The 19,161-nt window shown below is 43.3% G+C and overlaps 1 protein-coding gene across 5 annotated transcripts in view; it reads right to left on the bottom strand.

Moving 5' to 3' along the window:
• The window catches only part of LOC139550747 (disks large-associated protein 1-like), a 117,369-nt gene that overhangs the window by 16,994 nt on the left and 81,214 nt on the right, over positions 1–19,161 (bottom strand). For 4 of the 5 annotated variants that reach the window (XM_071361864.1, XM_071361863.1, XM_071361865.1 and 1 more), the window contains exons 4-5: positions 13,119–13,314; positions 9,797–10,037 (exon numbers count right to left, since the gene is read on the bottom strand). In XM_071361864.1, coding sequence (XP_071217965.1) covers positions 9,797–10,037; positions 13,119–13,314 — 437 coding nt within the window. The remainder of the gene's footprint in view (positions 1–9,796; positions 10,038–13,118; positions 13,315–19,161) is intronic. The other variant, XM_071361866.1, reaches the window with a different exon arrangement.

Raw genomic sequence — 19,161 nt, forward strand, 5'->3', positions numbered from 1 at the left:
ACGTCCTCCAACATAATCAGAGTGCTTGCAGCATGAACTGACATGTTGTCCACCCAATCAAAGGATCAGAGAATGAATCTAGTACTGAAAGCATAAGATACATCTAGCTAGCACTGCAGTGCATAAAATGTGGTGAGTAGTTGACTAAAAAAGAAAGACAATAGTTGAATAGTTTCCAATACATTTCTTAAACAATTAAGGAGAAGCAGCAGAGAGAGAGAGCGAGAGAGAGATATTTGGTTGGATTTTGTTTTCTTCAGTTTCACTTATGCTAGCTAATGCAGCTAATTTAGCCTACTCAACAACCTGACTCAAACAGAGAGGAATGATATTTATGTTAGCTAGGTGCTATGGCTAACCAACACTTCCATGTCAAGGTAAGCTTTCGGTTTAAACAATTTATTGCCACCTGGGCCTGGCGGTGTAACTGCTAAACTGCTTGCTATACGGTACTGCGTGATTGTACACATGGTTTGGATTGTGGGCTTACTAATGCGTTAGTTCTAGTAGCTACTGTATGTTGACTATGACTTAAGCTAATATGGTGACAATGATGTAGGCTGTGTGTAGTGGTTATGGTATGGTTTGGCTTTTTTTGCCTGGTAACAGACAGCTGTTGTCCACAAGCGAAGGGAAAATGAGAGAGGAGGAGAGCGTGCAGATGTGATGATGCTGTTTGTATGGCTGCTATAAAAGTGAACTGTGTGTACGGGTGATCATGGGTGTATTTATTCCTCCAAAACTGTTGCAAAACATTTTTTAAACAGAAACAAACAGAATGAAACGGGGATGGACCTACCTGAATTTGTCCAATAGAAACTCTCGTTTTAGTTGCAAAACGTAACATTTTGCAACTGTTTGGACTAATGATTACATCCTAGATTTGCTAGATGAAGGTAAGATTGTGCATGGTGGTATTGAATGTGTAACTGTTCATCAGCTTCACTACTCCTTTTTGTCTCTCGACCTGTGCACCTACGTTACAAACATTCATTTGTAGGCTTGGTTGTCTAGTATTCGTGTATCATGTAGTAGCCTAAACCGATCAGTGTTACATTGAGCTGGATGATGGACAGACAGTCATCCAATATGCTGTAATAGAAATAAGGCCATGATTATTAAAAATGAAATCATCCTCCCTAATCTTAAACGGGACTGACCACCATGGATGTAAATGTATATGTAAAATGTAACAATTGCAAAGCATGCTGAGTATTACTCTAATGAGCTCCGCCCTGATACAAGGCCAATGACAATACCCAGTGTGCTTTTCAGCTGTTCATTTTAAAATATACATTTACATTTTGGTCATTTAGCAGACACTCTTATCCAGAGTGACAGTGCATTCAACTAAGGTAGATAAACAACAACATATTACAGTCAAAGCAAGTAAGACGTTTCTGTAACGGTTACTGAGAATGTTGTTGCTGGTCGGCCAGCTACTTGCAAATGTACTTTTGTATCTTTCTTTTTATTTTGATACATTGGTCTTTAGGGTATTTTGTGATTGTAATTTGTCATTTCTGCCCATCTCTGCCTTAGTTGAGTGCACTGCTTGTAATGGCAGCCTTCCTCCTCTTCAAGAGAAGAGAAGGTGTAGCAGGGATCGGACCAACACGCAGCGTAGCCAGTGCTCAACATGTTTAACTTCTTATGGCTGCAGGGGCAGTATTGAGTAGCTTGGATAAAAGGTGCCCATTTCAAACGGCCTCGTACTCAATTCTTGCTCGTACAATATGCATATTATTATTACTATTGGATAGAAAACACTCTCAAGTTTCTAAAACCGTTTGAATTATATCTGTGAGTAAAACAGAACTCATTTTGCAGCAAACTTCCTGTCAGAAAGTGAAAAATCTGAAATCGAGGCTCTGTTCCAGGGCCTCCCTAATCGTTTGCTTGAAATCTATTAGTATACATGCACTTCATACGCCTTCCACTAGATGTCAATAGGCTGTGAGAGGTGAAATGGGGTCTCTAGCTCTTTCTATGGTCAAAAGAGAGAGCTTGGAATGACAGGACCCCAATTTCCTTTGCTCAGGAAGACGCGGAAAGGACTTCCGCATTGGCTTCTGAAAAGCTTTTGTTATAGACGGCAAATATCTCCGGCTTTGATTTTATTTGATAAATGTGACAATATCATCGTAAAGTATGTTTTTTCAATATAGTTTAATCAGATTATTGAAATGTTTTCGGGAGTTTTGGCGTGTTCCGTTCTCTGCGTTTGTTGACGATGGACAGGTTCGCGCCACTTGGCAAGTTTTGCTTGCAAATTCGAGAGGGAAAAAGGACATTCTAAATCCAAACAACGATTGTTCTGGACAAAGGACCACTTGTACAAGATTCTGATGGAAGCTCAACCAAAGTAGGACCCATTTATGATGTTATGTCCTATTTCTGTCAAAAATGTGTTGTTGTGTTTTCCGCCTTGAGTTTTGGCGCTGTGTCGCTATAACGTAAGCTGTATGTCGTAACGAAGTTATTTTTAGAATTCTAACACGGCGATTGCAGAAAGAACTAGTGTATCTATCATTTGCTGTACAACAAGTATTTTTTAGTAACGTTTATGATTAGTTATTTGGTCAGAATAGGTGAGTGTCAGAAATATATCCGGACATTCTGGGAAAAAGATGCTACGTTTTCACAATGTATAACCACGGATTTCAGCTCTAAATATGCACATTTTCGAACAAAACATAAGTGTATTGTATAACCTGATGTTATAGGACTGTCATCTGATGAAGTTTGTCCAGGTTAGTGAAAAATGATACAGTGGGGAGAACAAGTATTTGATACACTGCCGATTTTGCAGGTTTTCCTACTTACAAAGCATGTAGAGGTCTGTAATTTTTATCATAGGTACACTTCAACTGTGAGAGACGAAATCTAAAACAAAAATCCAGAAAATCACATTGTATGATTTTTAAGTAATTAATTTGCATTTTATTGCATGACATAAGTATTTGATCACCTACCAACCAGTAAGAATTCTGGCTCTCACAGACCTGTTAGTTTTTCTTTAAGAAGCCCTCCTGTTCTCCACTCATTACCTGTATTAACTGCACCTGTTTGAACTCGTTACCTGTATAAAAGACACCTGTCCACACACTCAATCAAACAGACTCCAACCTCTCCACAATGGCCAAGACCAGAGAGCTGTGTAAGGACATCAGGGATAAATTGTAGACCTGTACAAGGCTGGGATGGGCTACAGGACAATAGGCAAGCAGCTTGATGAGAAGGCAACAACTGTTGGCACAATTATTAGAAAATGGAAGAAGTTCAAGATGACGGTCAATCACCCTCGGTCTGGGGCTCCATGCAAGATCTCACCTCGTGGGGCATCAATGATCATGAGGAATGTGAGGGATCAGCCCAGAACTACACGGCAGGACCTGGTCAATGACCTGAAGAGAGCTGGGACCACAGTCTCAAAGAAAACCATTAGTAACACACTACGCCGTCATGGATTAAAATCCTGCAGCGCACGCAAGGTCCCCCTGCTCAAGCCAGCGCATGTCCAGGCCCGTCTGAAGTTTGCCAATGACCATCTGGATGATCCAGAGGAGGAATAGGAGAAGGTCGTGTGGTCTGATGAGACAAAAATAGAGCTTTTTGGTCTAAACTCCACTCGCCGTGTTTGGAGGAAGAAGGATGATGAGTACAACCCCAAGAACCCATCCCAATCGTGAAGCATGGAGGTGGAAACATCATTCTTTGGGGATGCTTTTCTGCAAAGGGGTCAGGACGAATGCACCGTATTGAGGGGAGGATGGATGGGGCCATGTATCGCAAGATCTTGGCCAACAACCTCCTTCCCTCAGTAAGAGCATTGAAGATGGGTCGTGGCTGGGTCTTCCAGCATGACAACGAAACGAAACACACAGCCAGGGCAACTAAGGAGTGGCTCCGTAAGAAGCATCTCAAGGTCCTGGAGTGGTCTAGCCAGTCTCCAGACCTGAACCCAATAGAAAATCTTTGGAGGGAGCTGAAAGTCCGTATTGCCCAGCGACAGCCCCGAAACCTGAAGGATCTGGGGAAGGTCTGTATGGAGGAGTGGGCCAAAATCCCTGCTGCAGTGTGTGCAAACATGGTCAAGAACTACAGGAAACGTATGAGCTCTGTAATTGCAAACAAAGGTTTCTGTACCAAATATTAAGTTCTGCTTTTCTGATGTATCAAATACTTATGTCATGCAATAAAATGCAAATTAATTATTTAAAAATCACACAATGTGATTTTCTGGATTTTTGTTTTAGATTCCGTCTCTCACAGTTGAAGTGTACCTATGATAAAAATTACAGACCTCTACATGCTTTGTAAGTAGGAAAACCTGCAAAATCGGCAGTGTATCAAATACTTGTTCTCCCCACTGTATATCTTTTGCTGTTTTCTTGCGATCGCTAACTTTTGCTGCTGATAAATGGGTTGTGTTTTTGGCTATTGTGGTAAGCTAATATAATGCTATATTGTGTTTTCGCTGTAAAACACTTTATAAATATTTGCTGGATTCACAAGATGTTTGTCTTTCATTTGCTGTACACCATGTATTTTTCATAAATGTTTTATGATGAGTATTTAGGTATTTCAATTTGGTCTCTGTAATTGTTCTAGCTGCTTCGGTGCTATTTCCGATTGTAGCTGCAATGTAAAACTATGATTTCTACCTCAAATATGCACATTTTTCGAACAAAACATAGATTTATTGTATAACATGTTATAAGACTGTCATCTGATGAAGTTGTTTCTTGGTTAGTTTGGTTGGTTCTTGGTTAGTTTGGTTGGTTTTGTGCATGCTACCTGTGCTGTGAAAAATGTCTGTGCTTTTTTCTATTTGGTGGTGAGCTAACATAAATATACGTGGTGTTTTCACTGTAAAACATGTAAAAAATCTGACATGTTGGCTGGATTCACAAGATATGTATCTTTCATTTGCTGTATTGGACTTGTTAATGTGTGAAAGTTAAATATTTCTAAAAAATATATTTTGAATTTCGCGCCCTGCACTTGGACGGGCTGTTGTCATATTGAGCCCGACACCGGCCTGCAGCCATAAAAGGTTAATAGACAAAAAAATGTGAACACTTACAAAATACAAAATAACAAATGTGGCAAACCGATACAGCCCTATCTGGTGCAGAGAAAACACGAAGACAGGAAACAACCACCCACAATCCCCAACACAAAACAAGCCACCTATATATGATTCCCAATCAGAGACAACACAAAACATCTGCCTTTGATTGAGAACCATATTAGGCCAAACATAGAAACGGACAAACAAGACACACAACATAGAATGCCCACCCAGCTCACGTTCTGACCAACACTAAAACAAGCACAACACACAAGAACTATGGTCAGAACGTGACACTGCTGGTGCGCGGGTCAGCTGTTTGTTCACCTGCACCCTCCTGCAATTGCTAATAACCCATCCGCAACCACCCGACTATATGTGATAAAGTGAAAATCTGAGGCCCGCACCCGACCCTAACCAGAAAATGTAGAAAATGCACTATAGGCTACAGGCAAAGACTGCAGAACATTTTTTTGACAGGGGGTGCAGGATTTTGTTTTGCCTGATTTAGATAGGTTTTTGCTTATAATTTCTGACATTTGATAGGCTATTTGTTATTCAACTTGTCTATAATTAGATACATGTAGCTTCTCTTTTGTCATACATTACCCTAGAAGACTAAATAAACCATTGCTCAACAGAATAATGTAATAGATCGATAGAATGAATGCTTTAATCTAGTTCTCAGTCATCTTTTGGTGAGCAAAGATGTTTAGGGACTGGGGAGAAAATACAATAAAGCAAAAACAAACGGGATACATTTTTTGTGGAAAATGTCCAAATGACATCAGTTTGACCGGTTGTAACATGCTGACCACACCACTTGCGTCGCATTAAAAAAAAAAGTTAAGCAGTCTAAGGCACTGCATCTCAGTGCTGGAGGCGTCACTACAGACACCCTGGTTTGAATCCAGGCTGTATCACAACCGGCCGTGATTGGGAGTCCCATAGGGCGGCGCACAATTGGCCCAGCATTGTCCAGGTTTGGCCGATGTAGGCCGTCAGTAGGTTATACTGGTTAGTCAATGTAACATTTTCAGTTTTCATTTAACGAATCTAAACAGTAGGCTACATTTTCCTTGACATGCCATAGGCCTATTTGAAGTCTCGTCTTGTGACTGTGGAAATTGTATAGCGCCTCACAATCACACACATAGCATAGCCGGCACTGCTATCATCCTCTTTTTTCATTTTACCAAATATTTTCAAAGAGTTGCAAAGAAAAAGCCATATCTCAGACCGGCCAATAAAAATAAAAGATTAAGATGGGCATGACTCCACGACTCCATTTTGTTGCTTCCAGCCTACAGACAGAAACTAAAACAAGAAGCTCCCGCGCTCAGGACTGCTTCGATCACGTGGATTGGGATATGTTCCGATATGTACAAACAGTGTAGCTATTCCCTCCGCAAGGCAATCAAACAAGCTAAGCGTCAGTACAGAGACAAAGTAGAGTTGCAATTCAACGGCTCAGACACAAGAGGTATGTGGCAGGGTCTACAGCCAATCACGGATTACAAAAAGAAAACCAGCCCCGTCGCGGACCAGGATGTCTTGCTCCCAGACAGACTAAATAACTTCTTTGCTCGCTTTGAGGACAATACAGTGCCACCGACACGGCCCGCTACCAAAACCTGCGGACTCTCCTTCACTGCAGCCGACGTGAGTAAAACATCTAAACATGTTAACCCTCGCAAGGCTGCAGGCCCAGACAATTAACAATGTCTACACTGTATTTCTGATCAATTTGATGTTATTTTAATGGACAATTAATTTTCTTTAAAAAACAAGGACATTTCTAAGTGACCCCAAACTTTTGAATGGTAGTGTATATGACAATTAACATACCAAAAGGATCTGCAAAGCACACTAGCTATTATTATTGGCCTTGTTTCAGTGCAGAGCTCATTATAATAATATCAGCATGCTTTGCAATTGTACATTTGTACATATACATGTATTTTTAGTTCATTCAGCAGACTTCTGATACCAACGTAGGGTGAAAGGGGGACACAAAATGGAGAACCGCAATAGAAAAATGGTATAGAAAAGTATTTTGTATTTTGAAAATACAAATTACAGCTCTCGAAGGTATCTTGTTACAAAACACATTGGAGTGTACTTCAGCCCAGTCTAATACAAATGACAAAATACTATTTCAAATACATGTAACAGAAATACTGCCCATCTCTGTCCACACCACTCCCTCCACTCCACACCAAGCATCAAGCCAATGTCAGGGCCTCACTCTGATGAGCTTGGCTGCCTCAAAACCTTGTGGACCAAACCCCTTTTCCTCACAACACCACAAGGTTTTGTCAGGGCCGTACTCTGAGGCTGACTCCCTGTTCTGCCTCTACTCCTTACAAAACAGTTCATGACGTTGTTACTGCTGTTTTCAATTCACACGCAAGGTTAACAAAGGATGTTCATATCAATAGAATTACATACTCTGAGGCAGATTTATCTAAAAATAAAATTGCTTGTCTGCGTTTAGAGCCTTTTGAAATGGTTGGGGAAATTATAAATGGTGGGAAAATAGGATATCAGAGATGCAATGGGAAGTGATTTGCATGGGCCAGAAAGGGGAAGTGATTTGCATGGGCTTTAGATGTCTTAGCCTGGCTCTTAACTGGGGATGACCTCTTTCAGGGCCATGCTCCCCTAACGCCTAATTACCCTGCTGCCTCATTAGAAATCTGCTTCGACGGCTTTTATTTAATATGGACAAGGACATCATAGGTCAGATTAAAGAGGAATAAAGATGAAAAGGTTTGTTGCATTAACAATAACATACCTGTACTGTACAGAGTAAAACAAAAACATATACTGCTTCTGTACCCAAATACAGTAAAATTAAAAACAGTATCACTCTCAGGCCCATTCTTCTAACATGCAAACTAGATCTGGGCATCAAACTGATGAGAGCGCCTCTGATCCCCCACACAGCTCAATATCTCAAGTTATTGTGGAGAGCTGACGGCAGAGTCGGGACGGGACACAAATGCCAGCTTGATGTTTTCACTCAGACCCAACGGCCATCATGAAAGATTAACTAGTCCAGAAACTTCCCTCCACACTTTCTCTCATCCCATGTCCCTTGTTTTCTTTTTCTCTCTTTTCTCCACTTGCCCAAGCAGCTCTCCTGTGGGTCCAGCCCATATGTCTGCCTTGACTAGCCCTGGGCGCAGAGCAGCAGGTTGGAAAGTGGCAATCTTCATTCAGACATGCAGCACCAGCAAAGAGTTGAAGGGGAAGTCAAATACAGCCTTTATTATTTATTTGTTTCAGAAGATTGTGCCTAGCTTATTTTTCATCAACTATGTATATCTGAAGTATTTGTTGTTCCAGTACTCAAGCTTTCTCAGTTTCAAGAGATAAACCTGAAGATAAGCAAATGCCACCTTCCTTTTATTTTCACAAGACAACACAGCTCAACGTCAGTTAGAGAGATCGGTCCTCAGCAGTTCTGTTATTATTTCATTCCACCGCTGCATGGTATCTGTCATTTTATGATTATCTATAAATATAACAATTATTGCCAAAATACATTTGTTTTCATTTAGAATATGGCAAAGGGTCCAGGTGATAATTTTCTGGAACTACAGAAACATTTCATCCTGGGATGTCAAACTGAACCTTGCTGTCAGTGGATTGCCCCTAGGAAAACAATCTAAGAATTCCTAGAGGAACAGTCAAACTAAGTAGCAGGAAGTTCGACTCAAATCAGCACTGACATCTGGGACTCATCTGACGGGGCAGTCTCTACGTTTGATGAAGACGCTTGAAGCATTTCAGTGAAATTATAAAAACATGCTTTAATTTTTTATAAATAACTTGATAACAGTGAACTTCAGAGAGTCCTTATCATATAAATACATACTGTATCTCAGATAGCATGCTATTCATTACAGAACATTTATTTTTTCTCCTTCTTGTAAGCATGTACACAATGTCAGGATTAAAACCAATTATAAAAGGGGAATTTCTTCAGATCCCTTAACCACATTTTAGAAATTAGCCACATTTCTCCAAGCCTATTCCACACACCGGCTCTGATTTGAAATGTTCTGTATATAATAATAATGGTTTAAAATACCAGGGAGAGACGCTTATGTTGCTCATGTGGACTGGACCAGGCAAGAAGTCATGTTTTGTCCATAGCACTCAAAGACTCATCTATCAAAGAGATACAGCAGTGATAATCCTCAGGCTCTTCATCCTCCTGCTTACAAATTCAGCAAATATCCTCAGGCTTAGTGCTGCCATGACATTGTGTTGTGTGGTGTATGCTTTGGGAGTCAGGTGAACATACTGTGATGCTGTGGAGAGTCTTTCTTGGCATTGACCTTTGCTGGTATGTGGTTCCCTGACAGTGTTGGTACAGTAGATCAATATGAGTTGTGAAATGGATAAACACACCAAACTGTGGTGCTCTTGAGGGTTTCCATAGTGATGGTGGTGTGTATTAATGGTGATCCAATGGAGACTCTGACCTTTATTGGTCTGTGCAGCAGCATTTGTTTTTGCTAGCCAGTAGACCTTTACTCCTGCTGGTGGTGATTTAAAGGGTGATTGAGAGAAGACACTGACATTTTCTACCGTGGACAGTGGTATGGTTGAGCAGTGCATATTTTGACTCGCCAGATAACAGAGCAACAGATCTAGACTGACCTGTGACTACTCAGTGTGTATTCGAAGAGTGATAAACCGACTGACCTGTGCTGCTCTGGATGGTCCTGACGGTGGTGGTGGTGGTCCTGGGGGGTGAGGCGGGCAGCAGGGACATCCCGTCATCCTCTGAGCAGCCCTGGTCCATGGCCCTCACGTAGCTGTTTCTACGCATGCGGAAGCAGCTCGGCATGGGCAGGTCCAGCGCATCCATGGCCTGCGACTCCATCTCACTGTACACCTGCTCACACACCTGCTCTATCTGCCCGTTCACCTCCACCTCACTCACCTGCAAGGGGACGAGGTGTCGGGGACGATGGGGGAGAGAGGGGGTGCAGCACAACCGGACATCCAAATATCAGTATCCTAATCCTAATCTGGGGAACGCACCATAGAAGAGCCACTTACCTAGAGTTTAATAGCCGTGCACATTCAATGCTGAGGGGCAGAGTAAACACATCTGAAATCATTAGGAGAAGTAAGGAAGAGAACTACAGAAGAAAAAGAGGAACCACAATGCAGCAGTAGCAAGAGGAGGAAGAGTCAGAGGGAATGGGAGCGTGAGGGTCAATGTTAATTGGAGAACAAGCAAGTGCAATGAAGAGATTGTTTGGGATGATGAGGATATTTAATTTAGGGTCTAAAACAGAGCTCTGCATTATTGAAGCAAGGAGTTGGGCATTCCCTTCTCAACTTGTGTTTCCTCTATTCCTGGTATCCTCTCTCCTCGACTCCTTTTCAAAACACATACAAGTAACCTTGGATCTTACAGACCTATATCCATCCTGCCCTGCCTATCTAAGGTCTTCGAAAGCCAAGTCAACAAACAGATCACTGACCATCTCGAATCCCACCGTACCTTCTCCGCTGTGCAATCCGGTTTCCGAGCCGGTCACGGGTGCACCTCAGCCACGCTCAAGGTACTAAACGACATCATAACCGCCATCGATAAAAGACATTACTGTGCAGCCGTCTTCATCGACCTGGCCAAGGCTTTCGACTCTGTCAATCACCATATTCTTATCGGCAGACTCAGTAGCCTCGGTTTTTCTAATGACTGCCTTGCCTGGTTCACCAACTACTTTGCAGACAGAGTTCAGTGTGTCAAATCGGAGGGCATGTTGTCCGGTCCTCTGGCAGTCTCTATGGGGGTACCACAGGGTTCAATTCTCGGGCCGACTCTTTTCTCTGTATACATCAATGATGTTGCTCTTGCTGCGGGCGATTCCCTGATCCACCTCTACGCAGACGACACCATTCTATATACTTCCGGCCCTTCCTTGGACACTGTGCTATCTAACCTCCAAACGAGCTTCAATGCCATACAACACTCCTTCCGTGGCCTCCAACTGCTCTTAAACGCTAGTAAAACCAAATGCATGCTTTTCAACCGTTCGCTGCCTGCACCCGCACGCCCGACTAGCATCACCACCCTGGACGGTTCCGACCTAGAATATGTGGACATCTATAAGTACCTAGGTGTCTGGCTAGACTACAAACTCTCCTTCCAGACTCATATCAAACATCTCCAATCCAAAATCAAATCAAGAATCGGCTTTCTATTCCGCAACAAAGCCTCCTTCACTCACGCCGCCAAACTTACCCTAGTAAAACTGACTATCCTACCGATCCTCGACTTCGGCGATGTCATCTACAAAATAGCTTCCAACACTCTACTCAGCAAACTGGATGCAGTTTATCACAGTGCCATTCGTTTTGTTACTAAAGCACCTTATACGACCCACCACTGCGACCTGTATGCCCTAGTCGGCTGGCCCTCGCTACATGTTCGTCGTCAGACCCACTGGCTCCAGGTCATCTACAAGGCTATGCTAGGTAAAGTGCCGCCTTATCTCAGTTCACTGGTCACGATGGCTACACCCACCCGCAGCACGCGCTCCAGCAGGTGTATCTCACTGATCATCCCTAAAGCTAAAACCTCATTTGGACGCCTTTCCTTCCAGTTCTCTGCTGCCTGCGACTGGAACGAATTGCAAAAATCTCTGAAGTTGGAGACTTTTATCTCCCTCAACAACTTTAAAAATCTGCTATCCGAGCAGCTAACCGATCGCTGCAGCTGTACATAGTCCATCTGTAAACTACCCACCCAATTTACCTACCTCACCCCCCATACTGCTTTTATTTATTTACTGTTCTGCTCTTTTGCACACCAGTATCTCTTCTTGCACATGATCATCTGATGATTTATCACTCCAGTGTTAATCTGCTAAATTGTAATTATTCGATTTATTGCCTACCTCATGCCTTTTGCACACATTGTATATAGATTCTCTTTTTTCTACCATGTTATTGACTTGTTTATTGTTTACTCCATGTGTAACTCTGTGTTGTCTGTTCACACTGCTATGCTTTATCTTGGCCAGGTCGCAGTTGCAAATGAGAACTTGTTCTCAACTAGCCTACCTGGTTAAATAAAGGTGAAATAAAAATAAAAAAATAAATAAAACCTTGGATCTTCGAGAAAAGACAAATTGAGAAAAGGTAAGAGAAGAACCAGAGCATCTAAGATGGTTTAATAACATACTGTAGGTTAGGGTGGGATAAGGATGCTTTGGATATGGTCTAAAGCACCAAAAGACAAGAGCTTGAGGTGCTTTTGGCAAGACTAATGCTGAGATGTTTGTAATTCCATCTGATTTTCACTGATAACTGAGGGTGGGTATTAAACAAGAAACAATTGGTGAATACTGATCCTTAATCGAAATCTTTATCGCATTTTAGTTTGGGAGATTTCACAGATTTGAAAGATGATTGTTCAGTGAGTTATATTTGTAATTCCAGACATGAAAAGCAAAGGGCATAAGGTCACTCATTAGAAATATTTTGTGTGACTAGTTTATTCTGAAATGTAAGGAAAATACTTTTGTATCTACAATGTCCTTGGAATAGATTATTGTCCAATAATTTGATTATTATATTTGAATCAATGTTTAAATGTTTCTTTAGCTAAGAGTAACATGAAGTAATGTGTATGACATACAGTATGGAGGTAATATGATAATGGTTTCGGGTTTTTATAATGATTTATTCTGTTATGCCATCTTCGAAATACTATAAAACAATGCACAACTGGCTTTAAAGGCTGTGTATTCTTCCAAACTCTAGAGAGGAGATATGGTAAATGGAATGGTAGATTAATTTTGCTTCTCCTCTTTAGGTTGACTCTTGATGGTTGAGGGCTGAACATTGACATTGAAACTGGTTTGAAATACAATTCATCTCATCGCTGGAGAGATGAATTTGTGGCTGATTTCATGGCTGATTTGACTTGGACTTTGACTTGATGTGACTTTCCTCCCTTGCACAGACGTAGCACCAGAGAAGGTGACGTAATGCCGGGAGCACCAACCTGGCTGATGGTGCTCATAGCCCTCATGTAACTCTCGTTTCGCGAGCGGTATTGGGGTGAGGAGAGCAGCGCTTTGGGGTCCAGGAGCCCTTTGGGGTCCAGGGTGTCCAGGCTCCTATTGATGGAAACTTCACTCACCGCCCGCAGGTAGCTGTGGCTCCGGATCTGCAGCTTCGGAGAGTGTTCGTTGGAGATCCTGCCAATGAAGACAAGTCAACAAACAGGTGTTAATAATAAGGCCAACTAACGTTAGCATGATCACTCATTGACAAGGAGTTGGCAAGACAGCACAAAGTCAAATCAAATTTTATTGGTCACATACGCATGGTTAGCAGATGTTAATGCGAGTGTAGCGAAATGCTTGTGCTTCTAGTTCTGACAGGCAAGTAATATCTAACAAGTAATCGAACAATTCCCCAACAACTACCTAATACGCACAAATCCAAAGGGGTGAATGAGAATATGCACATATAAGTATATGGATGAGTGATGGCCAAGCGGCATAGGCAAGATGCAATAGATGGTATAAAATACAGTATATACATGTGATATGAGTAATGTAAGATATGTAAACATTATTAAAGTCCCATTATTTAAAGTGGCATTGTTTAAAGTGACTAGTGATCCATTTATTAAAGTGTACAGCGATTGAGTCTGAATGTAGGCAGCAGCCTCTCTGAGTTAGTGATTGCAGTTTAGCAGTTTGATGGCCTTGAGATAGAAGCTGTTTTTCAATCTCTCGGTCCCAGCTTTGACGCACCTGTACTGACCTCGCCTTCTGGATGGAAGCGGTGTGAACAGGCAGTGGCTCGGGTGGTTGTTGTCCTTAATGAACTTTTTGACCTTCCTGTGACATTGGGTGCTGTAAGTGTCATGGAGGGCAGGTACTTTGCCCCCGGTGATGCGTTGTGCAGACCGCACCACCCTCTGGAGAGCCTTGCGGTTGAGGGCGGTGCAGTTGCTGTACAAGGCTGTGATACAGCCCGACAGGATGCTTTCGATTGTGCATCTGTAAAAGTTTGTCAGGGTTTTGGGTGACAATATACATTTCTTCAGTCTCCTGAGGTTGAAGAGGCGCTGTTGCGCCTTCTTCACCACACTGTCTGTGTGGGTGTTCCATTTCAGTTTGTCTGTGATGTGTATGCCCAGGAACTTAAAACTTTCCACCTTCTCCACTGCTGTCCTTTCGATGTGGATAGGGGGGTGCTCCCTCTGCTGTTTCCTGAAGTCCACAATCATCTCCCTTGTTTTGTTGACGTTGAGTGAGAGGTTGTTTTCCTGACACCACACTCTGAGTGCCCTCACCTCCTCCCTGTAGGCTGTCTCGTCGTTGTTGGTGATCAAGCCCACTGCTGTTGTGTCGTCTGCAACATTGATGATTGAGTTGGAGGCGTGCATGGAGACGCAGTCATGGGTGAACAGAGAGTACAGGAGAGGGCTGAGCACACACCCTTGTGGGGCCCCAGTGTTGAGGGTCAGCGAAGTGGATATGTTGTTTCCTACCTTCACCACCTGGGGGCGGCCCGTCAGAAAGTCCAGGACCCAGTTGCACAAGGCGGGGTTGAGACCCAGGGCCTCCAGCTTGATGATGAGCTTGGAGGGTACTATGGTGTTGAATGCTGAGCTGTAGTCAATGAACAGTATTCTTACATAGGTATTATCCAGATGGGATAGGGCAGTGTGCAGTGTGATGGCAATTGCGTCATCTGTGGACCTGTTGGGGCGGTATGTAAACTGAAATAGGTCTAGGATGGCCGGTAAGGTGGCGGTGATATGATCCTTGACTAGCCTCTCAAAGCACTTCATGATGACAGAAGTGAGTACTACGGGGCGGTAGTCATTTAGTTTAGTTATCTTTGCCTCCTTGGGTACAGTAACAATGGTAGCCATCTTGAAGCATTTGGGGACAGCAGACTGGGATAGGGAGCGATTGAATATGTCCGTAAACACACCAGCCAGCTGGTCTGCGCATGCTCTGAGGACGCGGTTAGGGATGCCGTCTGGGCCAGCAGCCTTGCGAGGGTTAACAAGTTTAAATGTTTTACTCACATCAGCAACGGAGGGGGAGAGGGGTGGGGGTGGGTCACAGTCTTTGTTAGCGAGCCGCGACGGTGGCACTGTATTATCCTCAAAGCGGGCTAAGAAGGTGTTTAGTTTGTCTGGAAGCGTGATGTCGGTGTTCGTGTTGTGGCTGTTTGTGTTTTTGTAGTCTGTGATTTCCTGTAGAGCCTGCCACATACATCTCGTATCTGAGCCGTTGAATTGCGACTCTACCATGTCCCTGTACCGGCATTTTGCTTGTTTGATTGCCTTGCGGAGGGAATAACTACACTGCTTATATTCAGCCATATTTCCAGTCATCTCTCCATGGTTAAATGCAGTGGATCAAGCTTTCAGTTTTGCGCGAATCCCACCATCCATCCACCGTTTCTGGTCGGGTAGGTTTTAATAGTCACAGTGGGTACAACATCTCCAATGCACTTCTTTATAAACGCACTCACCGAGTCACCGTATAGGTCAATGTTGTTCTCTGAGGTTGACCGGAACATATTCCAGTCCGTGTAATCAAAACAATCTTGAAGCGTGGCCTCCGATTGGTTAGACCAGCGTTGAATGGTTCTTGTCACTGTTACATCCTGTTTGAGTTTCTGGCTATAAGACGGAATGAGCAAGATCGCGTCGTGGTCGGATTTGCCAAAGGGAGGGCGGGGGAGGTCCTTGTATGCATCACAGAAGTTAGAGTAGCAGTGGTCGAGAGTATTAGCCATGTGTGTCGTGCAATCAATATGCTGATAGAATTTAGGTAGCCTTGTTCTCAAATTTGCTTTGTTAAAATCCCCAGCTACAATAAATGCAGCCTCTGGATATATAGTTTCCAGTTTACATAGAGTCCAGTGAAGTTCCTTGAGGGCCGTCTTGGTGTTCGCTTGAGGGGGAATGTACACAGCTGTGACTATAACTGACGAGAATTCTCTTGGTAGATAAAATGGCTGGCATTTCATTGTAAGGAATTCTAGGTCGGGTGAGCAGAAGGACTTGAGTTCCTGTATGTTGCTATGATTACACCATGAGTCGTTAATCATAAAGCATTAACCTCGCCCTTCCTCTTCCCAGAGAGGTGTTTATCTCTGTCGGCGCGATGCATGGAGAATCCTGGTGGCTGAACCGATTCTGACAACATATCCCGAGAGAGCCATGTTTCTGTGAAACAGAGAATGTTACAACCCTTGCTCGAATTTCATCTACCTTGTTGTCAAGAGACTGGACATTGGCAAGTAGTATACTCGGGAGTGATGTGCATGTCTACGGAGCCTGACCAGGAGGCCGCTCCGTCTGGCCCTTCTGCGGCACCGTTGTTTTGGGTCGGCTACTGGGATTAGATCCATTGTCCTGGGTGGTGGTCCGATCAGAGGATCCGCTTCGGGAAAGTCATATTCCTGGTCGTAATGTTGGTAAGTTGACGTTGGTCTTATATCCAATAGTTCTTCCCAGCTGTGTGTAATAAGACTTAAGATTTTCTGGGGTAACAATGTAAGAAGTAATACATTAAAAAAACTAAATACTGCATAGCTTCCTAAGAACTCGAAGCGAGGCGACCATCTCTGTCGGCGCCATTTTGTACTGAGATCTGGTATCAGGCTACTCTCTGATGTCATGGGCTCTCATGACGAATAAGCATGTCATCATCATCTAGTGATGCATGTGAGTTGTAGTCCACTTCACTCTGACCAGCAGTCAACGGTATGGTACTGTTAGCTGTAGTGACGTCAGATGGACAGATCAAAGAGAGACGTTCCTGGGGAACTGCCAAGCTGTACAGTAGTCACAATTATAGCTCCATGGATCATCACACTGGAACATTAAATTATACAAATCTTTTTTCAGACCACAATTGAGAGGTATAGTCTATTTTGGTTCGATAACACGCTGTGTCTAATTTTCACCATCAAAACATAATCAAGGGCCTCCCGATTGGAGCAGCGGTTTAAGGCACTGCAGTGCTAGAGGCGTCACTACAGCTTTATTTGGGGCTTTACTTGGCTCATCGCGTTCTAGCGACTCCTTGTGGCGGGCTGGGGGCCTGCAGGCTGACCTCGTCGTCAGTTGAACAGTGTTTCCTCCGACACATTGGTGTGGCTGGCTTCCGGGTTAGGTGGGCGGGTGTTAAGAAGCGCAGTTTGGCAGGTCACGTTTCGGGGGACGCATGACTCGACCTTCGCATCCCGAGCCCGTTGGGGAGTTGCAGCGATGAAACAAGATCGAAATTGGGGAGAAAAAAACAAACAAACCAGATGAAAATGGATCACAACAAGATGCACATGCTCAGTGCACATTCACATCAGATTTCCTTAATGCTGACTATGGTAAGTTAAGTACGTCCAACAAGATCTCTTAATTCCTTGACTCCATGTTTGTCCACTCTGCTCCTTGCATTCATTATACACTGAGTGTAAATTAGAAACACCTTTCTATTATTAAGTTGCACCCCCTTTTGCCTCAATTTGTCGGGACATGGACTCTACAAGGTGTGGAAAGCGTTCCACAGGGATGCTGTCCCATGTCGACTCCAATGCTTCCAACAGTTGTGTCAGGGTGGATGGATGTGCTTTGGGTGGTGGACCATTCTTGACACCCACGGGAAACTGTTGAGAGTGACAAACCCAGCAGCGTTGCAGTTCTTAACCACACTCAAACTGGTGCGCCTGGCACCTACTACCATACCCCGTTCAAAGGCTCTTAAGTCCTTTGTCTTGACCAGTCACCCTCTGAATGGCACAAAATCCATGTCTCAGTTGTCTCTAGGCTTAAATATCCTTCTTTAATCTGTCTCCTCCCCTTCATCTACAATGATTGAAGTGGACTCAACAAGTGACATCAATAAGGGATCATACATTATGCACTCTCCCATAAAGCAGGTCGGGCCAGCCAGCGACCACAGTGCTGAGGAGAAACAGCTAAATTCACTTAAGACTGCCCACGCAAATCTTTCTCGCCTGCCGTGCTGACAGATACCTCGGCTAAGCAGCAGCAGTGAGGGAAGCCAAGCAGAATAGACATCTAGGACAGTGCTGGGTTGGGTTGGGCTGGCACCTGAGAAACTCTATGTCTAAACTCCATGTCTACTCTGCTGCTGCAGCATGGTTCTTTTGGATCAGAAGCTCCTACTGAAACTCCACTGTGGTCCAACAAGTCTTCTGGGAGCTAGACTCCGACTACATCCAGAACAAAAGAAATGGAAGAAGTTGGAAACTACAGTGCTTGAAGGGCGAAGCAAGAGCTGCGGCTGCCTCAGTGTTGGGATCTTAAGGAATTTGGTTATGCATGATGTCATTGGTGTGGAGTAAGCCAATATGTTTCCAATATTATCTAACAAGCAGTAAACGAAGACAGATAAATGTCAAGAATACGTTCACACATGCACATAGAAATGTGGGACACATACATTATATCGACTGCTAAACATAACCATAACACCATAATAAAAAAATCCAAACTGGCCTATATGATAACTGAATCAAAATGGATATATCATTAATGACGACACATACCCTCTGCCTGTAATCTATGTCCAACAGCACAGCAATGAAGTTCCAATCTGTGAGTACAGCACTTTTAAAGAGAAGTGCCCAGGCTCACCATACCTTCTCTAGCAGTGTGGGTACTTAATTAGAGACAGAGACAGGCCTGGTGTGTTTCTGGGGAGAACCTAATCATATCCCTGCTGTTAGTGCAAAGTCAATGGAGCCTATTAACTACTGTAGGCTGGCGTCAAAGAGAGAAAATAAAACAAAAGTGTAAAACTATTACACTGATCTATCTCCTAAAACATTAAATACATTCCTTTTTGTGTAATAAATCAATGTTGTTCTTGTTCATCGGGAAGGTGATTTATCAGTGTAGATGATCACATCATTACTCCACAGTAAGTTCAGTAGTACATCTGCATGGCCCACATACAGTACAGTAACCATCGGGCAGCAGATGTGGTAATCTAAGGATCACTTAGTGCCTGCCAAACAGTTTCAGACGCCTAGTGGAGTTC

Source organism: Salvelinus alpinus, chromosome 23 (genome assembly GCF_045679555.1).
Source record: "Salvelinus alpinus chromosome 23, SLU_Salpinus.1, whole genome shotgun sequence".
NCBI lineage: Eukaryota > Metazoa > Chordata > Actinopteri > Salmoniformes > Salmonidae > Salvelinus > Salvelinus alpinus.